The following is a 26,292-nucleotide window of genomic DNA, read 5'->3' as shown; positions in this document are numbered from 1 at the left end:
GCATGGGGATCCCCCCCACAACAAACACATCCAACTTGGGCAGCTCCATCCCGCCAGAGGCACCTCGGCCAAGTACGAGCTGGTGAGGTGCCCAAATCCCTGCTAAAATGGTAATGCCACTTCGCCAGAGGTGTGTCCCCCATGTCCCCCCACCGCCAGCGCACTGTCCCCACCTCCGTTGCTTCTTCTCCAGGTCATGGTTGCGTCCCTGCTGTCCCTCAAGGTGCAGCTTGGTGTCCTGCAGCTCGGCAGCCAGGCGCTGGCACTTCTTCTTCAGCTGCTGCAGCGCCCGCTGGCTCTCCTCGCTGTCCGCCTGCAGGTCCGCCAGCTGCGGGCAGAGGCAGGCAGGCAGTGAGGGCTCTGGGATGCCACCATGTCCCTGCTGTCCTAGCCACGCTGAGGGGACCAGGGAGTCCCCAGAGCTGAGCCCCCACTCACCTTGCGCTCCAGCTGCCTCTTGCCCTGCTGCTCCACCTCCAGCTTGTCCTCCAGCTCCTGCTGCAGCCGTTTCTTGGTGAAGTCGATCTCCCGCACTGCTCGCTCGTATTTCAGCCGCCATTCGCCCCCTGTGCGGAGAAATGTGGTCACCAAGGGGCTGTGGGGGTGGTACAGGGAGAAGGGGACACTGGAGAGTGGGCCAGCAGCCAGCACTGGAGGCAGGACAGTACCGGAATCATCATCATCGAGCTCCCCATTGAGCTCGGCCGCCCGGATGAGCCGAGCCTCCATCACCTCCATCTCCATCGACTCCATCTGCTTCTTCAGGGCATCGTACTTGGCCTGGGAGGGGACATGGCCATGGTGAGCACTTGAGGGGGACAGGAGACACTGCGATGCCGGGGAGGGGCACACTTACCTGCAGGTCCTTCATCTCCTTCTCAGCCCGCAGCCTCTCGGCCGTCTCAGCGTCCAGCAGCTGGGAGGCCGACTCGCCGGTGTTGCGCTCGTCCGTCAGCTCCGACGTCAGTTCTGTGATCTGGAGGTGGCAGGGGGAATGGGACTGTGGGCTGGGGCAGGCTGGCACGGCACCGTACCCCGTCCCAGAAGCTGCAAAGACCTACCCTGCTCTCCAGGCGGTCGCTGTTGAGCCGCAGCTCGTTACGCTCCTTCTCCACCTTCTCAAGTTTGCTCTTCAGCTGCTGGATCTCTTCCTGCAACAGAGCGGGCGGTGAGGGAGGGGGCAGGCGCAGGGAAGAGGCTGGCGGGTAGGAGGCTGGCAGCTCTTTGCCCCTCCCCAGCACTCCCCCAGCACAGGATGAGCAGGGTGGGGGCTCCCTGGGGCTGCTCTCCCCTGCCAAGGGCTGGGCAGGGACTTTCCCCAACCCTCTCCGCCAGTCGTGCAGACTCCAACCCCATAAATGGTGTCGAAATGCCAGGCAGTCCCAGAAAAGCTGCAGAGGGGTACCCACATCCCCCACGAGAGGAGGTGGGAGCAAATCCACACATCAGCAGCTTGCTGAAGGGTTTGGATGCACCCAGCCCAGGTGGGGAGGGAGGGGGCCCACCAGGATGCCCAGGGACCACCAGGCAGTGCTGTGGAAGCATGTCTGGCTGCTAACATCTTCCTCTCTCTTCCTCTGGCCCCAGCACAGGCTGGGTGCCCCTGCCCAGGTGCCCCCACCCAGGTGCCTGTCCCCAGCAGGTCGGGGTGAAAGCTGAGCCGGGCAGCAGCTCCGTGCTCGCCAGGTGCACCAGTGTCTGGTTGCCAGTGCGAGCGGAGCCCCCGCGTTTGCCTCTCGGCGCACGGTTTCATTTCCATTCTCCACGCTTGTAATTGGGCTCGAGCAACAGCCGGCTCTCGGGATGCTAATGACATGCTGATTCGCAAATTAGGGAGCAATTCGAGCCTGGCGCTGACGGGGCGCGGGCAGATGTGGTCCTGCATCTCACCCCATCATGGGCTCCCACATCCCAACCCACTGTGGGATCCTGTATCCTAATCCACCACAGGATCCTGCATCCCACCCCTCCCTGGGTTTTGCTTCCCACCCCACTTCAGGATCCTGCATCCCACCCCACCATGAGCTTCTGCATGTGACCCCACCGTGGGGTCCTGCATCCCACCCCACTGTGGGGCCCTGCCCAGGGCCAACGCTCCCCAAGCCCTCCCTGCTCCATCCAGCATCCCCCAGCATGGATACCCACGTCTTTGCCGCGGATCTGGTCCTCGGTGAGCTGCACCTCGATGAGGGGTCGCACCGTGGTGAAGAGCTTCCACCAGGGCCAATCCTTCACCCCTTTGTTCTTCTTGATGTTCTTCTGCACGCACCGGATGGCCAAATCCTGGATCTGTGCAGGGCACGGGGTCAGCACGGGGTATGGGGTCAGTACAGGGCCACCAGCAGGGCAAAGCGGGGCGTGTGGGTGCTCAGCACCCCTGCCAGCACCCCAGCATGCTTCCCTTCGCTAGCATTTGGGCTAATTGCACCAGCAAATCTGCTGTTTGATCCTCTCCAGCCCCTCTAAGTGCTAATCCCGGGAAGATGAGGCACTGTAAGATGCCTATTTTACACCTTCTCTAATGATAAAAGTAGGAGCTGAAGCGTGGCTTCATCCTTCGGCGGCGATGCCCAGCAGCCTCCCTGCCGGTTCCCCCTGGCCCCCCGGTTCCCCCTGGCCCCCCACGGCTCCGGGGGAGGCGGGAGGAGGAGGTGCTGGCCCAGGAGGCGCAGAAAGGCTGCACTGCCCATTTTAGGCGAAATTGTGCAGCAGAGCGGGGAGGGGAGAGTCACTGGGACGAACCTTTCTCTTCTTGAAGTGCTGCCGTGCCAGGAAGCCCCTGCACGCCGCCTGGAAAAGGGTGATGTTCCTGCTGGTCTGTGTGTCCCGCTGCTCCTCCAGCCTGGCCAGTGATCCAGCCCGGAAAAACACCTGCGGGAGGGGAGCAGGACAGCGATGGGTGCCGGCATCCCTCCGGCCACGCCGTGCCACCCTCCTGCTGGTGGGGATGTGTCTCTCCCCTCCACAGGCACTGGCCCTGTCCCACCGTGAGGTTTTATTCCCCAGGCATGAGGAATGCCGTGGGTGGGAGTGAACAGTGCTGCCCTTTTGCTGTCCCACCGTGCCGTGACGCACAGCCCTGCCCACACCCAGTGATGTCGGGCACCATACCCGGCTCAAGCCCATGTGGTAGCTGCTCTTCTCCAGGTCCAGCGATTCCAGGAGCTCCTCCACTGCCTGCAGGGAGAGAAAGGTGTCAGAGCCAAGCCCTTTGAGGTGCAGGGGACCCCAGACCACAGGAGTGACTCTGACACAGGGCACGTACCCGCTTCTCATCCACCACGATGTAGTTGCGCCCGTGCTTTTTGGTCAGGTGTGGGGCCAGGACATCAAAGCGCCGCCTGAACTCCGCAAACACCATGTGGTCAGGGTAACCTGGGGAAGCAAGGGAGAGTGGAGCTGTGTGGATGCCCAGGGGATGGCAAGGGACAGCCCCACGTGCCCTGACATGCCAGGGTTCATGTTTTGGGAGAGCTGACGGGGTTGCCCCACGTGACACAAGCTCCCCATGGGGTCAGGCATAGCTGGAACGCCCTCAGCCTCCCCAGGAGGTTTTCCTTGGCTGCTTCCTCCAGCAGTTTTGGCTGGGATCTGAGGAGAAAGCGGCCAGATCCCTCCTCAGGGGGAGGGACAGCGACACATATTGCCTGTGCAAGTCCTGCTCTGGCTCCACTCTGAGCCACAGCCAACTCCTGCTTCAGGCTCCAGCACTGAGCCTCCATATCTTAATTAACGATGAGGTATTGATGGGAGCATTGACCCCGGCACGGGCGGCTGGCCACGGCCATCGATCCAGGAGGTGTGCAGGTGGCATCGATTCCCAATCATGGCAGGAAGGGTCCAGCCTCCAAGCAATAAACCCTCGGCCGGGTGGCTGGCCAGCCAATGTATCGATAAATGCTTTGCTGAGCACAACCCAGAGGCTCTCGTTGCAGCGGGACAGGGGCTGGATGCCAATGGGATTGCTGCCAGGAACCAGCGGCACCAGGGGAGACACCCAATTAAGGCCATGCCTGTCCCCAGTGCAGATAACAGCCCAGCAGGGGAGGGGGAACAGGGACAGGACCACCCTGGGGAGAGGCTCCAGAGTTCAGAGCAAGGGCATGTGCTGAAGGGATTCCTGGGGGTCTTTGGCTCTCCAGTGAGAAGACGCAGCCGGGATCTCGGTGTTGTCCATCCCCTGGTGCTGGTGCCAGGGCTCACCTTGGCGGTACATGCGGAGGGCGTCGAGCAGGCGGGAGCCGCGGAGCTGGGCGCGCAGGAGGGGCACGTCCAGCTGCATCAGCCCGGCCTCGCAGTGCTCCGCCGGCAGCTCCAGCTCGCTGCCGCTCACCCGCCGGCACAGCACAGCCTGGGGGTCCCCGCCGGCCCCCGCCTTGGGCAGGAAGCAGTGCACAAAGTGGAGCTCGGACTTCTTGATGCTGTCGATGAGGGCGTCCTGTGGGTGTGGCAGAGCAGGGCGAGCGGTGACGTGCGGCGGTGCCCCAGCCAGGTGCCCCAGCCAGACGCGGGGCTCCCCCTTGGCACCCCCTTACTCACCACTTGCAGCTTGATCTGGATGCAGAGGGATTTCTTCTTGACAGCAGCCACGCCGGTGGTGAAGGTCTTGCGCATGCTGGTGGCCCGACGCAGGGCCAGCTGGGAGCCCCCCTCCAGCCCCGCCACCGAGCCCGACAGCACCAGCGCCGACCCGCCGCGCCCGGCGAACAGGCTGCTGATCACCTTCCTGCAGGGCACAGAGGACACGTCACCCCCCAGCGTCACCTCTCCTCCCTGCCACGCTCCCACCCCAGGACCCTGCTCACTTTTGGGACTCCTGCAGCAGGACAGAGGCGTTTTGGGAAGCTGGGTTGTGCTTGACGTAGTTGAGCCATCCCGTAGCATCGTACTCCACCCAGTTGGTCCCCGAGCTGTGTCCCAGGAGGAAGTGTCGGGGTTTGTCACTGGGGAGCAGCGGGTTGTGCCCTGCAGGGAAACACAGCACCAGTGGGCACAGCCCTGGGCACCAGTGTTTCACTGGGGCACGTCACAGAACCCCAGAACGACTTGGGTTGGAAGGCACCCTAAAGATCATCTCATTCCAACCCCCTGCCATGGGCAGGGACATCTTCCACTAGAGAGGATGTTTCTGGCCTAGTGGACACATCCCCATGGTTCCAGGCCCCCTTCCATACCTTTTTTACCCCCTTCCTGGGGGCCGTAGTAGGAGAAGAGCCGCTCCAGTAAGGTGTCCTCGTTGCCACCCCGGCTGCAGAGCCTCCTCCTCCAGAAGCCACAGCAGCCCCCGCGCCTCGTCCGTGCGGGCCAGAGACCGAACCTGCAGGGTCACCATGCTGGCAGCCACCCCAGCACACCAGGGTCCCCCAGGGCAGAGACATGGGGTGACACAGGCCACCTGGGCCACCCAGGGAGCACGCAACCTCACACTGCGTGAGAGGGCTCCTGATTAGTGGAGACCCAGAAGGGAAAGGGCCCACATGGGACACTCTGGCAGAACATCTCACTGAGGTGGGAAATGCAGGGCTGGGCTGAAACCCAGCACAGGGGTGGTGCCAGCAGTCTCCTCCAGCAGGGACTGGAGGATCCTATGGACTGGAGAACCTTGGGGACCCATGGACACTAGGAACCTGAGCACCTTGGGGACCAGAGCATCCCAGGGACCAGAGAACTTTGAAAACTGGAACACCCCAGAAATCTCCAGGCCCCCTCGCCCACAGCACAGGCAGCTCTTAGGACAAGAGGGGAAAACCGTGCTGGGGGATGCACTAAGTATGTGGGCTGAACACACACTTGCACCCATGCTCTCATGGCCAACAGCCCCTTTCCTTCCCCTCTACCACCAAAATGCCAAAAAGCTGCCCATCTTCTGCCATGATGTGGCTGGAAGGAAGAGTGGAAAGTGCTTACCAGTGCCTGGTGTGAGGACTGGTCCACAGCAGCGATGGAGCCAGAGGAGCTGGGCTCAGCATCAGTCAGGGCGAGCTCTATGTTCTCCTGGTGAGGGGGAACAGAGGCAGGTGAGCACTCACACTGCAGAGTAGCAGTGATAGGGAGTGTGAGCCCATCAGGGTCCTGGTCTTGATGGGGTTTAGAGTGACGAAGAGTTCTAAGGTAGGATCAGGACACGTGGAAGGGTCCCCATGGGCTGTCAGGGCTGAGACGGAGAAGAAGCAGTGACCATCATCATCACCACCCACAGCCACTCCACCACCTCCCAGCCCAGCCCTCCTGAGATGTGCTCCACAGCCAGCACAGCAGCCCTGGGCACTGAGCATCGTGTCAGAGCCGCTTTGGCTGGACTGGTCCAGCGACCACTGGGTAGGAAATAATGAGATTGTTCATGTGGGTATGGGAGGGCAGGAGTGGAGGAGGCAATGGCAGCTCTGGTGTCCCTGGTACCTCCTTGTATCGCTCCAGCTCGCGGGCAAAGGTGCGCTGGTGGAAGAGCTGCTGCAGGCGCTCCTGGGCGTAGTTGTGGCACAGCTCCTCGAAGGTGGCTCCCCGGCTTTGCCCCGCCAGCTTGGGGTTCTGTGCCCCAGGGGTGTCCACCACCGTCACAGAGCACACCGAGTGCTGGCTCGACTTCAGCGCCCTGGGGGGAGCACAAAGGGACACAGTGGGGTCAGTGGCTGCAGCCAGGCACACCCTGCTCTCCTGCTGGCCCCCCCAGCACGTACCTGTTGAGGAGGGAGATGAGGAGTGTGAAGAGCTCGGAGTACAAGCCAGCTGCCATGCCCTCCAGGCACTCCAGCGCCGTCAGCTTGGGACCTGGCCAAAGCAAGCCTGAGTGTCCCCAGCCCAGCACCCCCTGGGGCCACCCGCTGTCCCCCTATACCTCACCCTACCTGTGCCACTGTCCCCCAGGGGAGACTCATCGGGGCCCTGCCGGAAGGAGGTGGAGCGCTGCAGGGTGCCCTTGGGCTGGTGCTTGAAGATGGCAGAGGAGAGCTCCTCCAGGCTGCAGCCCAGCAGGTAGGCGGCTTTCTGAGCCCACTCGTGCCGTGCAAACTGCTTCCTCCCAGCTGAAGAGTGGAGAAGGGGGTTCAGGGCCAGGCAGGACACCCCTAAAAATGGGGAGCGTTTCCAAACAGGCCTGGGATGATCTTAGGGACCCACAGAGTAGGTTAGGCACGATGGGCACAGTGGGAGCACACGTTTTGGGGTTTGAGGAGACACAGATGTTTGGGGTCTAAGAGGAGATAGGGGTGAATGGCTTTGTGCTGCTGCAGGCTGAGCCTGGAGCCGCACTGCTGTGCAGCACAGACCCCCTGCCACCACTCCCCAGGGACCTCTGAGGCTCTGACCACCCCACACATGGGGTCACGTCCGTGCTGGGTGACACAGCCACACCGCAGCCAGACAGACACAGAGACACGGACGCTGGGGGCGGTGGGAGCAGGTTAATGGTGACACACAGGGACACGGAAGCGGGATGAGGGTGGCACGGGGGAGGGGGAAGCCAGAGACACACGCGGAGAACGGAGAACGGGACTTTACCTTCGTCGGCGTCTGCATTGCAAAGGGCAGCATGCACCATGCGAACAGAGACACGGGTTAGAAACAACGGCACACGACGGCACGGGGACGCCCTCCTGCCACCACGCTAGGGCACATGCCACGCCTGCCCCCTCCCCAGGCACTGCTGCAGCGACAAACCGTGACCAGCATGGGGGGTCCCTTCCCTTTGAGCCCCCTGCCCCATGGGCACTGTTGGGGAGCAGCTCAGCTCCACCCCAGCACATGGGGAGCCACTTTTGGATCCTTCCCGAGGCCAAGGAAATTGTGGGGCTGGTGCAACTCAGTCCTGAGCACTCCCAGCGTCCACGAGGCACACGGGAGGTTTCAGCAGCAGCAGCACAGACCTGGGGGTGGGATGCCCACCCCGAGCAGGATGCAGCAATGCTTCCCCCCCCCGCAGGATCTGGGATCCCCTCCCACAGCAGGCTCCCATGGAGAAGCTCCGGATTTGCCTGAGCATCCCGCCGTGGTGGCTGCAGCGGGGCCCTGCTGCCCTCTAGTGCCCTGAGAGCACCCCATGGGCCAGCACTGCACCCCAAGAACGCCCCACAGGCCAGCCCTGCACCCCAGTGCACATCCAGACCCCTCCGGTCTCTCCTGCTTCATCCCCAGATCATCTTTTCCCCCAAGGCTGCAAATTCCCTGGGTGCAGCCACCAGCTCCAGGTGCCCATTTTGGGGTGACATGCCCAGCTCTCCCACCAGCGTGCAGCACCACAGGAGCTTCCAGCACAACAGGTAGAAAGAGAAAGCCACAGGGGGAAAGAGCAGCCTCCAAAGCCAAATTTGCCATCCCCAGGAATGGAGAGCAAAGCTGGGGCTGTGAGAGGCTCACACCCATGGTGAGTGCTATGTGCCAGGGCAGACCTGACCCACACCACCGCGGTGCTGACAGCACTGGGATGGGACTCCTCACGAGCAGCAGATAAATTTGGGGCTGCCAGCACCCAACCAGTGTCAGGGCTGCTCCCAGCACACCAGCAGCATCCCAAGCCCCCATTTCAGCCCCCAAATCTGCATTGCATGGCACCCCCCAGAGCAGAGCCCTCCCCACTCCCATTACCAGCTCCATCTGCCAGTGGGTCTGCAAGGAGGATGGAGGGAAAGGTGTTACACTGGGAATGGGGGACATCCCTCCAGTTGCCTCAGCCCCACCCAGGCCCCCACTCCCCAAGTTGGCAGGGTCTGGGCATGTTCAATTCCCACCAGTAAATGAGACCACCCCGACCATAGGGACAAAGCTGGGTGCCCCAGAGCACTCAGGGTGGCAGGACACTGTCCCTCAGCTGACACAGCCTCCCACCCTCTCTCCCAGGGCTTGGCTGCACTGCAGGCTGTTTGCAAGGTGTCTCTGGAACCCCTCATACCCATCAGTCTCAAATCTCCCTTGGTTAATGGCTCCCAGCTTGTTACCTTTGGTTGCCCCAGCGGCTCCCAGATGGTAGATGGCCCCCAGGATGAGCCAGAAGGCTTTCTGCTCATCTCCTGAGATGCCCATCACCTTCATGGCTGTCAGGAGCTTGCTGAACTGCTGGGCTGCCTTCTGCTTTTCCTCTGGCTGTGGAAAACAACAGGAGCCATTGGTCTGGGAGCCCAGCTCTGCCTCCCCCTGCACTCAAATGGGCCAGAGACCCCCATCTTCCCCTACAGCCCCCCATGGCAACAACCTTGGAGGGGGGCACGATGCCGAAGACATTGTTCTCTGCCAGGTGGTTGAAGTGAAGCTCAGTCCTGCAGGGATCAACACCACGATTGGCCCCATGGGGGAGGTCCCAGAGACCCCCCCACGATGGAGGCCATGCCCTCCCCGCAGCTCACCGCAGGGCGCTGTCAGAGCAGGCCAGCAGGTAGTAGAAGACATTGAAGGTGGCCTCGTTGGCCGGGTGCCGGGCCACGCGCAGCTTCTCCAGCAGCAGCGTCTGGCAGAGATGGGACAATTGGGAACTGTCCCCAAGCGCCCCACTCCCACTGAGACCCCCCCAGCCCACCCCAGCCTCATCCTTGCTGCTTGCCCAGGGTCCCCACAGAGTTGTGAGGGTCTCCCTCCCACTGCAGGGCACCATGTGAATGCAAACATCACCCAAGCAGCCCATGAGCATCTCCCCTCAGTGAGTGCTACTTCAAGAGCATGGAGGACATCCCCTGGATTTTAACTGGCTCTGCTGTTATCACAGCAGAGAGGTGTCTGGAAGACACATGCCCTGATTTTGGGACTAACTCAGCAAGGACAGGGATCCCATCTGATCCATGTGTGAACAAGAGCAGGATGCCAGGCTGCTGAGCGCTGCGAGCATGGCTGGGGATCTGCAGCAGAGCTCGTAGTGTAGGAAACACCAGGAGAATCATGGAATGGTTTGGATTGGAAGGGATCTGAAAGATCAACGAGTTCCAAACCCCTGCCATGGGCAAGGACACTTTCCCCTATCTCAGGCTGATCCAAGCCCTGTCCAACCTGGCCATGAACACTGCCACAGGGAATGGGGCAGTTACAGCTTCTCTGGACAACACTCCCGTGAGGATGGGCTGGCTTCCACACCACGGGGAGCCACGCTGGCAAGGATGGACCAGCTCCCATGCTGGGGAGGCCACCCTGGTCCCCTCACCTGTACAGAGGCAGACGCCACCTGCCCAGCCTGGTCGAAGTCCAGGGAGATGATCTGAGAGAAGCGGGTGGCGTTGCCGTTCATGCCGGTGCTGCTATTGCCAAAAGCCTCCAGGATGGTGTAGAGAGCCTGCCACTTCTCCACTGTGGGAAGACAAGCAGGGCAGTGCAGGGGCTGTGCAGTGGGCAGGGGGGCAGAGCTGGCTGGGCAGGCGCTGCCGCTCCCTTGCACCGCAGCAGCCCCCAGGAGCACAGCAAAGGCACTGGCGTGACACAGTGACAGCCCGTTTGGCGCGTGCGTGGGGCTGTGACCGCGAAGCAAGGGGCGTGTGCAGGCAGGACAAGGGGACTCCACACCCACAGAGGGACTCACCGGAGAAGACCTTGCCGGTGCTGCCGGCGATGGTGGCGAGGTACTGCACCAGGTGCTGGCAGTTGGTGGTTTTGCCGCTGCCGCTGGCGCCCAGCAGGACGATGGCCTGGTCCTGGCGGCTCATCAGCATGCTGCGGTACGCGGCCTGCGCCACCGCGTAAATGTGCGGGGACGTGTCCTCCCTGCGGCACCCCTTGAACATGTGCATGACCTGACGGGGACAGGGAGGGGAAGCGGGCAAGGGTCAGCACCCTGCCATCCCCCACCGCCCCCTCTGTGCGGTTCCAGCTGCTTGTCCCCTCCGGTGTCCCTCCCCAGCAGCATCACCTTCTCAGAGTACATGGAGGGGGAGCTCAGCGGGTTGATGATGACCATGGTGGGCCCGGCGTAGGTGTGCAGGAGGTTGCCGCCGTAGCGCTGGCGCAGCGTGTGCAGCGTGCTGGACTCGTTGAGGTAGAGGAGGCTGGCGAGGTCCTCCACACGGTCACAGGACGGGGGGTTTGCCTGGCAGCGAGGTTGAGATGGGGCGGGTCAGGCGGGGAATGGGGATCAGCCCCGCCGGCCCCCGCCCCGCAGCCCTACCTTCTCCACATCATCCTCCTCCACCTCCAGGACGGCTCCATCGTGGTCCAGTTTCACCTTGACTTTGCCCTCGGGCAGGGGACTGCCCGCCTCCGGCTGCAGCTGGCTGCCTGTGAGAGGCACAGGGCACTCAGAGGGGCCATGCTGGCAGCCCCCAGGGACACCACTGTGGGGTCAGGGGGGCTCGCTGCACCACAGGAAGGACGGGGTGCTGTGTCCCAGCAGTGCTCACCCAAGGAGAAGCCATCCCTGTGCACTAGCCACACCTTCTCGGTCTCGTACCAGGCCTCCTCGGCTGCTATCTGCTCCTCTGTCTTGGCCTGTGGGACAGCAGATGTGGAGAGGCTGTGGTCACCTGCCCCCTGCCCTTCCTCACCCCCTCCCCTCATCCCTGGGGCTGGAGGGAGCAGGGCTGACTGGCCACAGGGCCATGTGCTGGACAGCCAGGCCACCTCCACAAGCCACAAACCCTCCCAGCACATGTCCCCAGTTTGCTCGCTGGGGACCACAGTGGGTGCAGGGCTGCAGAGACCACCAGGCCCTGCCACAGCTGGGGGCAGACATAAAGACACAGTGACCCACGGCACATTCACTATGGCCACCTCGGGCGAGCCTGGAGGGGCCAAGCTCCCAAACCACAGCCCTGAGAGCAGGCACCCACGCCAGCCACGTGTCAGGATGCAGGGACACCAGACATGCTATGGGGACATGGGACATGCTGCAGGGACATGCTGTAGGGGCACAGGACACACTGAGACACATAATGGAGAGATACAGGACATGGCACAGGACTCTGACACGGGGAACGCCAGGCTGGTGGCCAGCACAGCGGGGATGTCCCTGGCACAAGGAGAGCAGGACGAGCTCCAAAGCCAAACCTGAGCTGCAGCAGGGACGGGGCCAAGGGGAGCTGCCGGCGCATCGTCCGCTGGACCCTGGCGAGGCCGAGAGACGGCGGTGAAGGCGAGAAGGGCTCAGCCCTGCCCCACACACAGCACGGAAAGAGGGGAGGGGGAGCGAGCGGGGACAAAGCACCGCTGTGCCAAACCCTGCGGGTGCTCCTCGTGCCACACACGGCCACCACTGTGGACAGCGGCGTGGCAAGTCCAGTGCAGTGCTGGACAGACACAGAGCTGGGAAGGACACTGGCCACGAGGCCGTGCTGCCAAAGCCCTGGGGCTGGGGGTCACTCCACTGACCCCGCTCTGAGCTCTGCCAGCACCACGTGCCACAGCTGCTTCGGCACGAGCCATGCATCCTGCCTATGCCAGCGCTCTGCTCCTTCACGCCCTGCTCCACACCCCTGCCCACCCCAGTTGTGCCACCTCCACTGAGGGCACCCTCCTGGGACGTCTGGCTTCCCGGCATGACCTCGCTGGGGAGGGGAGAGGCACCCAGCCCCGGCTGCCCTTGCCGGCCCCATGGCAGCCCACGGAGCAGGGTGGGATGGGGAAAGCCTTACGCTCCAGCACGAGGCGCGGGCGCAGACGCCAGCCCAGCGGCACGCAGAGGATGGCGGGGGGTCGCTGGTGGAAGCAGAGGGCTCCTGAGGACGGGGGTACAGTACCTGGCTGGGGGCCGAGGCGGAGGCGGCGGGGTCCAGCTAACGGCAGCAAGGAAGGAGGAGAGAAAGAAGAGAGGGGGTGAGAGGCAGAGAGCAGAAGCAGCCCCCTGACAAGGCACAGGGCCCCGGCATGGCCATGATCACACAGCACCACCAGGACATCATCCATCCCAGCCACCACAGTGCGCCTGGGCCTCTACAGGGATGCAGGCAGCTCCCCATCCCCAGCACACTAGTCTGGGCAATGATCCCCAAACCCACCAACAGCCCTGGTCATCCATTCCCTGCTGCCAGCATCACCCACAGATGGACCACGGGTTGGCAGCCAGACACAGGGGTACAGGCACTGTGTGCAGAGCACATGGCACGTCTGGGGCAGCCACACGCTGCCCCATGCCTCCCCATCCCTGAGAAGGCGACACGCAAGCACCAACACCTCTGGAATTACAGAAGTGGTGAAGATCCTCTCCAGCCGGAGCTGCGCCTCCTCAGATGGGCTCAGCACGGACGCAGGGTCAGGGGAAGCAGGGCCAGGGGCAGCCTAGAGGCAGAGCACCATTAGCTCCAGGCCAGCTGCTCCACAGCCCTCACAGCCCTGGCACATGGCAGCAGGGCCATTGCAAAGGCTTTCCCAGCCCTGCAGCCCATGAGTGCTTGGGGGGGTCCCAGAGTGAAGGCACAACTGGGTACCAGTGCATACCCAGAGTCCAGGGACCTGGGTCACCACTCCTACACACCTGCTGGGGGGCAGCCGGGGCATTTTTCACAGGGGTCGGCCGCTTCTCGCTGGTCTGCAGCTTCTTCTCCACATGAAATGGAGGGGAGACAAGGAGCAGCATGATGGAGCGGCCACAGCACACACGACTGCCCCAAAAATGTGACTCCCACCCACACCACACATCTCAAAACCACTGCAAACCATGCAGGTGAGCTCACACCATGCTGCACTGGGGGCACAACCCGCCGCCGGGTCAGAGCATCCCGTGCACACACCGGTACCTTGTGCCTCTCCAGGGCTGTGGGTTTCAAAGCAGACGCCTTTGCCGGCTCTGCTTTCCCTCCTGAAAGCTGCACTGGTGGCTCTGGTTTGGCTTCAGCGCCCGGGGACGGGGACAGCTTTGTGTCCCCACCAGCGGGCTCACGGGACTTCTCCTGCCTGTCCCCCGGCCGGAGCCGCGGCCGGTGCTCCTTGGTTTTGCCCTTTGCCATGAGGGTTTTGAGCCCCTCTGAGATCTCATCCTTGGCTTCCAGCTTGGCAGGGGCTGAAGGCACCACGCTGGGGGGAGGCGGCGGGGCTGGGGGAGCTGGGACAGCAGTACGGCCTGCTTCCTCCTTCCTTGGGGGCGGCACTGGCTCAGGAGACTTGGCATCTCGGCCTGGCTCCTTGGCACTGCCAGCGTCCTCCCCTGGCAGAACTTTGCGGACCACCTTGCGCACCACCCGGACCACCTTGCGGCGGGACAGCCCCTGGGCATCGTCTCCCTGTGCCTCGGCGCCTGGGCCCTCCAGCCCGTTCTCAGCTGCCCCGTTCAGCACCGGCTCTGGGCTCTTCCCTCTCGCAGGAGGTGGCTCGGGGCTCTTCGCGGGTTCGGGGCTCTTCACAGGCTCAGGTTTTGGGGACTCAGCTTTCGGGGGCTCAGCTTTCAGGGGTGCAGATGCTGCATCCTTCGGGCTCTCTGACTGCACCCACAATGACAGCGGTGTGAGTGGAGGTCCAGCCTCCACTGCTGTTTGCTCTGCCCTGCCATGGAGCACAGCTCCTGGCCAGACCCCAGCACTGGGGACACAGCACCCTTCCCCACCAACCTACAGCCCCACAGTGGATCCCAGGGCAGAGTGGTGACCTCCCTGCCCCACAAACAGTGACCATTCAACTCTCAGGGTGCCAGCATGGGGGTGAAACTCAGTGCTCAGGGCATCACTAAGCCCATGACCCTGCATGGTGTCCCCAGGCCCGGTCACAGGGGCTGTTCCCACCAAGGACAAGCCCCATCCCCAAAAGCTCCACCCTGCCCGTGCCCTGTGACACTTACAGCCCCATCCTCCTTCATGGGTCTTTTCACAGCTAAAGATTTGTCCTCGTCCTTGACCTGAGGGTCAGACAAACAAGAGGAGCATGTTTCAGCCCACTGTGGGGCCTTGCTGCCAGAAAACCTCCTGGGACCATCACTCCATGCCAGCCCAAATTTGCAGCCCACTGCAGGGACAAGGACGCGTGTCCTCCCAGGCTTCCCATCAGCCAAAAAACGAGGGTGAAGCACAGAGATGCACCCTAGTTACAGCAAACCCCAAAGGTGGGAGAGGTGCTCTGCCCACCTGGCCTGGGCCCTCTCATCATGAGCGGCCAGTGAGGGAGGTGGTTCAGAGTCCCACCACTCCTCCTGCAGGATTCTGTCATTCCACACGTCACCCCCCACCCGGTGTCACAGCACGTTTTAAGTGTCACCAGCTAATCTCTGCAGCAGCCACACATGGGACATGCCAGATCCCTGCTGACCCGGGGAAACCAGGGGCCTCTGGGGGGGGGGGGTGGGCAGCCAAACCCTGCCCTGAGCTGTGCCTCTGAGTGCCAGGACTCGGTGTGACACTGCAGTGGCAGCGTGTGCTGCATCCTGTGGGCAACACTCCCCGAGCAGCTCCTGGGTGGCAGGTGGCACTGGGGTGGCTCACACTGTGTTAGGGGCTGCACCAGACACTCACAAAGCCGTTAGTGATGGTGTTAGTGATCACATGCATGGCTGTGCTGGTGACACCAGCCCTGGCCAAGCTCCCAGTTGCCCAGCACAGCCCCTGTCACGGCAGCGCAGTGAGGCTGGGAGTGCTGCTCCAAACATGGTGCCAGCACTGAGAGAACTGGGGGAGCTGGTCAGCAGCATGACCCAAACGTGGGGAACAGGCAAACATGCAAGAGAGACTTCCCTTCTGCTCCCAGAACGCAAACCGGGATGAGAACGCCATGGTGATGTCTCATGGAGCTGCAGCCCTGGCTGGGGAGAGAGGGAGAGGTGAGACCGACTGGGGACAGCACACAGAATGCCAAACCATGGCACAGGGTACAGGCACATGCCCTTCCCCACCTGGCATCCTCAGGAATGGGGCTCTGAGCCCACCTGGACCTGCTCAGCATACAAACAGTGCCCACAGGAGGGGCTCTGGGGACAGACAGGTGACCAGTCTGAGACCCAGCAAAACTCACTGTGTAAAAAAAACCCTTTAGTCAGGCTGTAGGACCGTGGCCCCGCTCCCCTGAGCAGGCCAGCCTGCTGTAGTAAGCAAATGCCAGGGTGAGGGAAGTGATATTTTCTGCCCCAGCTCCCTGCTTGCCCTGACAGCCTGGGTTTATTCTGAGCCTGACCCCGTGCCAGAGGCCAGGCAGCTCTAGTGGGACCTGCTGCCCTCGATGGCACCCACTCTCCAACCCCAGGTTGTGCCTGGGGCTACTGGGGAGAAGCCCCCTCTCAGGGCCAGGCGTGGCACAGGGGAGCACCTGGCCACCAAAGCAACCCAGCAGTCTGGGAGCACATCCCTGTCCCCCCAAAGTGTCACCATGGTGTGAAACCCCAGTGCCTGGCGCACAGGCTGAGCATGGCGGTCTGGAGACGAACCCACCTGTGGGTTAGAACCCCCAAACCCTCTGCCCACAGCGCTCCCACCTCCAAGCAGCCTGGCACTGCCACAAAGGTCTCCAGAGAGCACCGGCCATGAGGTCCCCACAACAAACAGCCCCAAAGCGCCCCAGGGGCAGGTTCAGCCTCACAATCCCCCATCCCAGCACCAAGACCATCTCCCAGGTACCCCCCTCGTGGTCCCCCAAGCCGTGCTGGCCACGCCGGGGGTCCCCACCTTACCAGAGGGAGCCAGGAGAAGGGTTTCCGCCGGGGCGAGCGCGGCACCGCACGGGAGAGGCACTGGTGGGGCGGCAGCCGGCAGCGGGGACAGCTGGGCTGATAGGGCCACCCTAAAAATAGCCCAGGAATGCGAGGGCCCCCGCCGGCGCAGCAGCAGCCGGAGGGAGAGCTGGGGGGGGACACGCGGGCAGTGGGGCCTCGCCACCACCACCGTCACCGTCACCACTGCCAGAGGAAGTGATGTGGGCTCCGCCGCGGGGGGAACTGCCCGGCCTCCTGCACCGTCCGCCCAGAGCGAGTGGGAGAGACACCCCCAAGGCGAGTGCAGCTGCGCAGCTGGGGGGGCCAGGGAGGGCTCTGTGCCTCGCAGGACGGGGTTGCACAACCCACACCCCTGGGTGCCCGATGTGGTGCCAGGCGGTGCAACCCTGACGCTTCTTGCTCCTCCTCTGGCTTTCCCGTGAACACCAGATGCCCCCAAAATGTTCTCGGGGACAGACGGCACCACAGCAACCCACGGTAAAGATGTTTTCATGGTAAAGCTGCCTCTGGAAGTTCAAGGTGTCCCTGGAAACAGCGGGAGCGGGGCAGCGGACAAGGGGATGAGGGTCAGGGGCCTCCCCGTGTGGGGGCTGCTGGGAGGAGTTGGTGGCAGGGAGCCAGGCACGCTGGTGGCATGGAGGAGCAGCGGTGACACAAGCATGGCACACTGGGACCCCAGCTGGCAGCTGAGCAGGTCCCTGCCCAAATGAAGCGAGACAGATGTGCCCTGAGCAAATAAACACTCCCAGAGGAAGCAGGGAGTCCCAGCCCGGCACACCCCACTGCACAAGGGACAGACCACACCAAACACCCTTGGCAGGGCTGGCATAACACAGCAGAGAGTGTCTGCAGTGACAAAGGTGTCCCCAGGTAGCACAGGCATGCAGCCACCTCCACTGGGATGCCCAGCCCAGCTGTTTGGAGGCAGCAGCATTTCTGCCTGGCCAGCATATTTCTCTCATTCCTAAGCCAGGAAATTCAGCAGACACACACTGGCTGAGCCCACTGGATACAAGCCCCCTCCCAAGACCCCCCCACAATGGGACACCACAGCAGCACCAACCCCTCAGTGAGAGCAGAAAAAGAGCCAAACCAAGAACTTGGCAAGCACGGAAAAATGATAAAAGTGCCTCCAACACGATGAGAGTCCCACATTCCCACCCTGGTGGGACACGGGGAACCCAGCCATGCCATGGCTGGTGGCCTTGCACCCTGGGGACAACGACCTGCAGGGACCTGTGTGCCCGTGGCCAGTGGCACACAAGGCTGGCCAGCACAGCCACTGGATGCCTGCGGCCCTGCTGAAGCACTGGAGTGGTCAGAGGCGTTTCTGGAATATTTCTGCTGGGCCGGCACACGCCTGGGCCCTGCCTGAGGAATTTAGCCGGTAAATAAATAAACACGAGTGTGGAGCCCAGCCAGCCCAGCTGCCCCACACCGGGAGCAAGGCTGGGACACGGAGGGGGTTTCACCCCAGCCCCAATGCCCGGCCACGCTGTGCCACCAGCTGTCACCCCACAGCACTGACAGCCCCCCAAGAGGCAGCGGGTGCTGCCACTGCCCAGACAGGTCCCTGGGGACAAGGGTGGCTCAGCACAGACACAGTAGTGGGGTTAAACCCCCCGTGGTGCACAGAGAGCCCGGCACCATCCCTGTCCAGCCAGGGAGGGGCTTCCAGAGCAACAGCCCAAAATATGTCTATAATTTCCTGTTTCAAAAAGGATCATTTTTATTTAAATTAGGACCAGAAACATTCCAGGGAGCTTAGTGGGGCCTGGGGGAGAGCCAGGCCTCCCTGTGTGCCAGCACCTCTTGTGAGGGACCCCCAACTCCACCCAGCACCCCAGTCTGGGCTCCCTAGCACTGGCAAAGCCACAGCGTGTCACTCTGGTGCACCATGCAGGAGGAGGAGGAGGCATCCTGTGCTGGTGCTGCAGTGGCAACCCCACAGCACAGTCACTGCCAGCCCTCTGAGCAGCTCCCTCCGGCTGATGCCGTCATACCACACCATGTTCCAGCACAAGGCTGCACGTTGCAGCCTCTCCCATGCAGCCCCAAGGGCACCGGCATCTCCTCTCCCCCTTCCCAGCCCAGCCCGGAGCTCCTGGAAGGCACAAGCACCTCGCTGGCATCCTGTGTGCCAACATCCAACGCACACCTGCCCCCGTGCCAAGGCACAGCCGTGCCCCGTGTCCACACAGGGCTGTCCCACCAGGGGTTATCCAGGTATCCATACAGGGGTTATCCAGGTATCCATACAGGGCTATCCCCCCAGGGGTTATCCAGGTATCCATACAGGGCTATCCCACCAGGGGTTATCCAGGTGTCCACACAGAGTTATCCCACCAGGGGTTATCCAGGTGTCCACACAAGGTTATCCCACCAGGGGTTATCCAGGTATCCACACAAGGTTATCCCACCAGGGGTTATCCAGGCAGCAGTGCCCGGTGACGCCTGCAGGGCTCCGGGGAGGAGCTGCGGGAAAGCCACCGCTCTGGCTTGGCGCAGACTCCACCCCGCAGTGCCGGCATCTGTTGGAGGAGCCCGTGGAGCCCCGTGGTCACCCTCACTCCATCCTGGCCACCAACCCGCAGGCAGAGGGCCTCGCCATGCACACTGTGGCTCTCCCCAGTGCAGGCAACCTGCTCTGCAGGCACCCTCCTGCCCCAAGGAAGGCTTAAAAATACACTAAACAAGTCCAGTTATATGCTAAACAACACCACTCTGCTGCACCCCCTGCCAGCACAGAGGGGGTCCAGCCCTGCAGGATGCTGGCGTTTGGGGGGCTCTGCTGGGGTGCCAGCTGGCCAGGACGCTGGTTAGCCTGCGGCAGGGTCAGCAGTGCCGGGCAGCAGGCGTGAGGGATGTGGGTCACCCAGCCATTAAGTTTCTATTTATACAGCAGCAGCAGCAGCAGCAGCAGCCGCGTACACAGGGCTGCGCACGCCGGCAGCAGCTCCCGGCCCCTGGCACACTGTGTGCCTGCCCCAGTCCCCGGGGAGGATCCCAGTGGGGGACGCCAGCGTGGGCAGTGGAGCAAGCAGTGTCCTTCTGCAAAGTAGCCTTTGGAATTTCCTGGCAGTGAGGAGCAAAGCTCCCTTCTCAGCTGGACTGTGCTAGGTCAGCAAAGAGATGGGCGCAGCCTTCCCGCAGGCAATGCAGAGCTGGGCTCTCCTCTAGCAGGAGGAAAACCCAACCCAACAGCACCCTGAGCACTTTGGGGGGCAAAACCCACCAGTGATGATTTGCAAGACCTGATGCATCACTGCTGCATCCCAGCCACAGCCTCGCACTCCTCCTTGTGCATCGCTCCTGGCTGAAGCAGCCCCGGCACCCGCTGTTTCCCACGGCCCCTGCCAACCCAAACACCCCCGCGAGGACGCTGGCGCTGGCAGAACCCAGGCCCGGCAGTGCCCACAGCAGGGATGCTGTTACTCACATCCCAGGCAGCACGGCGTGTCCCCTGGCCGCCCCGCAGCCAGCAGCGGCTCAGCTCGCTCAGCTCCAGGATGGGCTGCACCTTCAGCTGCACCGTCTCCCCCGACTGCCGGATCATCTCCACGATCTCATCCCGGGATTTGTTCTCCACGTTCCGCCCGTTGATCTCCACCAGCCGGTCTCCCGGCACCAAGCCCAAGGCCAAGTCTTTGGTGCCGGCCCCGGGCTCGGCGAAGTGCACGACGCGCCGGTACACCTGCCCGTCGGGGCCCCGGTCCAGCATGGTGGTGCGGCGCAGGGAGAAGCCAAAATCGCCGGTGTTGCGCCTCTGCAGCTCCAGCTGCCGGGGGGTGGGGGGCTGGGGGGGCACCAGGGCGGGCAGCCGCAGCTCGGCGGGGAATCTCTTGCCGACGAGCTCCGGCACCCTGGCGCGCAGGGCGGCGGCGGGAGGGGTGCAGGGCTGTCCGGGGGGAACCCCCTGCTTGTCCCCCGGGGTCTCCAGCGTGCGCACCTCCACCTGCGGGGAGGGGGCTGCCGAGTGCTCAGAGGGCGTGGAGGTCTCTGAGGTGCTCTCATCCCGGCTTTTCTGGGAGAAGGAGAAGCGTTTGACAATCACCTGGGAGTTCTGCTTGGCCAAGGAGCCAAACTTGGCTGCCCGCTGCAGCACCGAGCCCTTGAAGTTGGTATCGTCCGCCTTGAGATCGTCGCTGGAGCTGGCCGTGCTCAGGTGGCCCGAGTCCAAGATGACGCTGCCCCGGTTGCTGTCAGAGTCAATATCTGTGAGGTGCAGCTCAGAGCCACTGGCCACTTTAATGGGAATGGGGTTGGAGATCTCCAGGCGGGTCTTGGAGTCCCGCTTGGAGGCACGGTTGAGGTTGAAGAAGCCCCGGCGCATGCTCATCTCCTCCAGGCTCTTGAGTTCAGCTGCTGACATTCGCTCCTTTTTCTCCTTCTTCTTCTCCTTCCGGGCCCCATCCTTCTCTTTGTCCTTCTTCATCAGGTTGAACATGGTGGATGGGGGCTCGGGGCACTCTTGCCCCCACAGCAGGGCACTGGGCTGGGGCGCCGGTCACGGCACAGCCGCCTGTGCAGAAGGACAGACAGGAAGGGTGCCATCAGAGAGCAGCACGGCCAACACCCACCCGCCAGCCCTCCGTCCACCCCACTGGTCACACCAGCTGCCACCCCCAGCCCTTGAGCCATGTTTCAGTATTCCCACCCTTCATGGGGATTGCAGCACCACAGGGCTGAGACTGCCCCAGTCGATGTGTCCTCACCCCGGCTGGGCACCAAGCCCCAGGGAAGCCACGAGGATGGCCCTGTATCCCCAGGGTTGCCCCAAAAGAAGGCCAGAAGCCTGATAGTGCCTGGCACTAGGGCTGACTGCAGGCAAGACCCTCAGCAGCCCAGGAGCTGTTTTGGAGCAGCATGGGTGGGCAGGGAAGAAAATATCCGGGTGGTTTTTGCAGCAGTTACTGCCGGCAGGGACGCTCCCCAGGGCAAAACCCCCCATCCCATCCAGCCACCAACGTCCTGCCTGCTGTTCAAAAGCCCCTTGTTGAGGAAACAGAGGCCTTTCTGCTGCTCATCCCGGCTCTGGCCACCGCAAACCACAGGGGCTGCCGTGGGCAGGGTCCCCACCAGGGAGGAGCCGGAAACATGGCCTGGAGCGAAGGTTGCTCTAATAAACAGGAACCTGTAAAATCACATCCCTCCCAACACTGATAAGTGTCTAATTTTAGCCAGGGCGACGCAGAGGCTCGTGACGCTGCCGGCGACCTCCAGGAACAGTGGCTCTTTCATTTGGGCATCCCGCGCAGAGCGGGGGGAGCGCCCAGTGCCAGTGGGAAAACCATGGCTGGGCAGAAAACCCAGCTCCCTCCTGGAAAACCCCATGTGCACCCAGTGCCTGGGGACACCCCGTGCCTGGGGACACCCGCAGCCTCACCCCGCGTGGGGTGCTGTGGCACTCCTCTGCCCCTGGGGTAACTGGTGGCCCCCCCTCAGCCTCCATCGAGCGCTTGGGCTGCGGATAAACAACTCCAAAGTGGAGCAGGCGGCTGGCAGCACCCGCGGGATGGGCTGATAGCTATATATAACAGGGCAGGAAACTGCACAGGAACTTAACCTCAGCACAAAGGACAACAGGAAAGCTCCCCACGTTTGAAGCATCTGCTTTAGAGCTCTCCGACGGGTGTGGGGATGAGGTGAGGGCAGCCATAGGGATGGGCAGTGCTGCCCACGGTGGCAGCGCAGGCTCTGCCTGGGGTGCATGTATGTGCTGTACTGTGCCAAGCTGCACCTTGGCTCCGGCACAGCATCAGTACTGCATCACCATCACTGCCTGGACCATCTCCCTGCAAGGGCACATGGTCTGCACTGCCCTTGAACACACCCAGCAGGACAAGGGAAACCCGTTTTCCCCTCGACAAAGCCATAGAGGGATGGCAGGGAACTCCCTGAACCTCGCTGCCCCTCGGGGCAGGGACAGGAGCACACGTGCCCGGGAGAGGCCTGGCCACAGGGCAGGTGAGGACAGAGCCCTGCAAGCCATGGCACAGTGTTGGCTCTGGGTGTGTGATACCTCTGAGGCAGTGAGGGCAAGCAGCCTGAGGGACAAGGTCAGGCTTGCAGCTGCAAGGCTCCTGGCCATGGCCAGAAGGGCTGCCACAGTTGTGCCCACACCACCCAGCCCCAGGGCTCTGGCTGCTCTGCCCTCCCTCCAGCAAATGGGGCTTTACCCAGACCCACGGCAGGACCTGGGCAGGGCAGAGCCCCAAAACACATGAAAATAACCCACTTCCTTTCTCCTCTCCCAGAACTGCTGGCTGTGGGGTGGTCACTGACCCAAACCAGGGGACAGCACACTCCCTTCTCATGACCCACAGCAGGTGCTGCCACAAAGGGCACCACGGCCGTGCCATCCTGGGGGCTGCTCCCCGGTGCCAGGGCCTCAGCACAGACAATGGCAGGGAGAGAACCTGCACCTGTTCCTGTCCCCACTGCGTGCCACGTACCACTGCTACCACAGCTGCCTGGGCATCCCTGAAGCTGTACAAAAGGGCTGCACCCCTGGTAGCACCCAGTGCTCACCCCACGGCAGGGAGGAGGCTGCTGGGATCCTTCCTGGGGTCCCTTGGGAGCAGAGCCACTCGCCAGGCAGGTGCTGGTTAGAGCCAGGGCGCCAGGAGACAGGCGGCCAGCGCGCTCTTTGTCCTCGCTGGTTTCTCTCCCGGCACACAGGCTGCCTCCCAGCCTTTGTACGCTCAACAAAAAGGGGGAACAGCGTTCCCAGCCGCATCGCTAATCAGGCAGCGCTGGCGGCCACCGCCGCAGCCACGTGTGCCCCACTCAGGGCCACAATAGGCAGCAGTGGGGCAGGGAGACAGGACTTTTGTGGGCTGGGGAAAGGACCGCAGCATCCGCCCTGCACTGATGTCCCCAGCCTGTGTTTAATGCCATTGTGGTTTGCTCCCTTTTCCCCAAGAAGCCTCCTGCCACGGATGGGTGCAGCCCGATGCCGTGAGCAGGAGGTGGCTGCCGAGCGTCTCCTCGCTTCTGATTCAGACCCAAGGCGCCTTCCCTGACTCAGCCCGGGCTTACTCCGGGACTCCCCTTGGCCAGGCATGTTTGGGGCAGCGGCGTGCATGAGCCCTGACAGGGAAGGGAGAGGCACCCGCCGGCGCCGGCTGCGCTCTGGGATCGCACGCGAGGATGCTGCTGTGACACTGGGCTGGCAAAGATGAGGACGTCACCTTGGAAGGGCCAGATGGCAGAAAGGGAGACGCATCCCAACGCTCCCCAAGCCAAAATCCTCTCTGAGCCACCCAAGCAGGAGCCGGATGCACCTTCCCCACGTCCCCCCAGCACAGCCATGAGCCCCTGTGTCCCTGCCAGGGCGCCGGGGAGTTCCAGGCAGGGAGGAAGGCGTTCACTGAAACTCCCAGCCACTCCTTCCCTCCTCGAGACGCAATCTCGTCCGACACGCTCCCGCGCAGGGACCTGCATGGCAAGTTTCACGGTCGCCTGCCCTCCCTGCTCTGCTCCCTGATGCTGGCAGTAGGGCTGTACTCCCACACCACTTTGGCACAGGAGCTGGTGGCTGTCCCCTCCTTGGGCACACCATGCTGGGGTACCTCATGCCCTGGCTGTGCCCAGCCAGGAAGGGATGATGCCGTGCCAGGGAACGGGAGCTGCTGGCAGGGATTCCAAGCAGCCAGGCCAGCTCTTATGCAGGGCAAATGGAAGCTGATCTGCGTGATGGCTCCTTGCTGGACACAAGTTTTCCACAGAACAAGGAAATTTAGGGGATTTCCAAATCCCTCTGCAGTGCCTTCCCTTACGGACAATGCTGGAATGTGTCAAGAGGAAAACAATTCCGGATCTACCTGAGTCACAGCCAGGACGTGCCACCAGGCTCTCCCCAGAGCAGGATTTTAGGCCCTCCTGCTGCAGGAACCCCATGTCCAACAGCAAAGGGGACCCAGACTGGCACCGAGGGGGTCCGCACCCACCCACAGCGGTTGTGCAACGCCGCAGGGTCACCCCAGACTGGGAGGGTGCATGGGGTTCAAGCACCTGCCTCGCCCCAAAGCTGGGAAATAACACAGCTCAAGAGGTCTAACAGGATAGACCCAGAAGTAGTGGGGCAGGATCTTGGCAGGGCTGCCATGTGGAGGGCTCAGGTAGGTTGCAGCCCCCTTAGCACAGGGCTCCCTCATCACCTTTATCTGGCCTCAAATTCCCAGCCTGGTGCCCTGCATGGCCCGGCCCACAGCAAAGGTGAAGGGCTGAGCCACAGCTCGTCAGTGGGCAAAGTCCAGGGCTGATGTAGGTGCTGTGGGAACACCCAGATCCTGATGGGAGCTGGGATGGGGCAGTGGGCAGAGGTTCCCCCACTGCCAGAGTGCCAGGCCCAGCCTTGGGGTGTAGGAATACACTGCCATGTGCCCACACTCTCCATGTAATTGCCCTAAGTTTAGCTCTGGCACTCACTGACCAGACAATTTGCATCTCACAGGCCGGCTGGAAACCACACGATTTTGGGACGTGCGTCCCAGCCCTCGCCCGATGCTCCATTTATTCCTCTCTGGGAAAATTAACAGGCACTGGGCTGGCCACAGCCCTGCGAGCCCCCACCACCCCCAGCACAGCAGCTCGCTGAGCGCCACCCACCCCTGTCACCCTAAAAAGGTGGCTCAGGTGCCAGTGGCACCGGCCCCAGCAGCGATGTGGTTAGCGGCGAGCCGGGCTAATGGCTTTGCATGCAATTCCCTGGTGGTGTGGGAAAGGCCCAGGCCGGCGGGTTCTCCCTGGAAGCAGGGCTGGCCCCGGGAATCCTGCAGCGGGTGCTGGGGTACCCAACACGGAGCACCTGACACGGGGCATCCTGCAGGGGGGGGACACACGGGGACACGGCACGCAGAAGCACACCCCGCACAAGGTGACACACGCACACGAGTGACACCGGGGGCTGCACGGGCGCTGCGAGTCAAGAGCGGGCCATGCGCACACCCGCGCCCCGCAACCGGGGGGCGGCACCGAGGGGGTCCGCACCCACCCACCCACCCACCCACGGCGGTTGTGCAACGCCGCGGGGGCACGGCCACGGGCACGGCTCGGCTCGGCTCGGCCCGGCCCGGCCCGCCGGGGGGGCGATGCAGCCGCGGCCCGCCCCGCGCCGGGCGGTGCGTGCCGGTGCCCCGGCCGCGGTGCGGGAGGCCGGTGGCCGGTCCCGGTGGGATGGCGGCGGGTACTCACCCAGCGGCGGCGGCGGAGCGGGGCCCGGTGGCGGCGGCGGCGGTGCCGGGCCCCGGCGGCGGCGCGGGGCGGGGCGGGCGGGGCGGGGCGGCCCCGCACCGGGGCGGGCACTGCCGGCTCTGCGCGCGCCGCCCGCCGCGCCGGGCGCGGCTCCGGTCGGCACCGAGCGCAGCGGAGCGGAGAGGAGAGGAGAAGCGGTGCTGCCCACCCCAGAACCCCGCTGAACCCGCGACCCGGCTGTAACCACCGTACGGACCGGCGCCCGCAGCCGGTACCGGCGCAACCGCCCCCGCACACCCGCGAACCGGGGTGACCCCGCACCCCCCCGCAGAGGCACACACGGTGTGCGCGCACCCCCGGTGCGACACGGTGACACACCGCCCATCCCGCGCTCCCCTCGCTCACACACCCCCCGGTCCTCACAAACGCTCACAGGTTGTGAGCTCGCACTGGTGCACACACGCAGCCCCGTGCATTGCACAATGCACACACGCACTCCTGGGGGTCTCCTTTTCGCAAGAATCCCATCAGGAACAGCACTGGATCCAGACAGGGAAGGCTCCAGG

General features: G+C 63.3%; 1 protein-coding gene across 1 annotated transcript in view; it reads right to left on the bottom strand.

Annotated features, from left to right (window-relative positions):
* Positions 1-25,787, bottom strand: part of MYO18A (myosin XVIIIA) — a 36,372-nt gene extending 10,585 nt beyond the window's left edge. The window contains 31 exon segments of the mRNA XM_038158010.1: positions 174-328; positions 439-566; positions 669-780; positions 857-976; positions 1,062-1,151; positions 2,146-2,289; positions 2,743-2,871; positions 3,112-3,177; positions 3,266-3,375; positions 4,204-4,438; positions 4,540-4,726; positions 4,806-4,965; positions 5,175-5,244; positions 5,246-5,317; positions 5,908-5,994; positions 6,400-6,592; positions 6,678-6,768; positions 6,846-7,022; positions 7,498-7,509; positions 8,931-9,075; positions 9,185-9,248; positions 9,336-9,436; positions 10,121-10,263; positions 10,493-10,703; positions 10,820-10,996; positions 11,075-11,184; positions 11,307-11,394; positions 11,953-12,009; positions 12,537-12,677; positions 19,968-21,050; positions 25,727-25,787. Of these exon segments, the coding sequence (XP_038013938.1) occupies positions 174-328; positions 439-566; positions 669-780; positions 857-976; positions 1,062-1,151; positions 2,146-2,289; positions 2,743-2,871; positions 3,112-3,177; positions 3,266-3,375; positions 4,204-4,438; positions 4,540-4,726; positions 4,806-4,965; positions 5,175-5,244; positions 5,246-5,317; positions 5,908-5,994; positions 6,400-6,592; positions 6,678-6,768; positions 6,846-7,022; positions 7,498-7,509; positions 8,931-9,075; positions 9,185-9,248; positions 9,336-9,436; positions 10,121-10,263; positions 10,493-10,703; positions 10,820-10,996; positions 11,075-11,184; positions 11,307-11,394; positions 11,953-12,009; positions 12,537-12,677; positions 19,968-20,975 (4,583 nt within the window). The 5' untranslated portion in view covers positions 20,976-21,050; positions 25,727-25,787.
* Positions 25,788-26,292: the final 505 nt, after the last annotated feature.

The sequence above is a fragment of the Motacilla alba genome, chromosome 19 (genome assembly GCF_015832195.1).
Source record: "Motacilla alba alba isolate MOTALB_02 chromosome 19, Motacilla_alba_V1.0_pri, whole genome shotgun sequence".
Lineage (NCBI taxonomy): Eukaryota > Metazoa > Chordata > Aves > Passeriformes > Motacillidae > Motacilla > Motacilla alba.
This window is presented reverse-complemented; position numbering and strand designations above follow the sequence as displayed.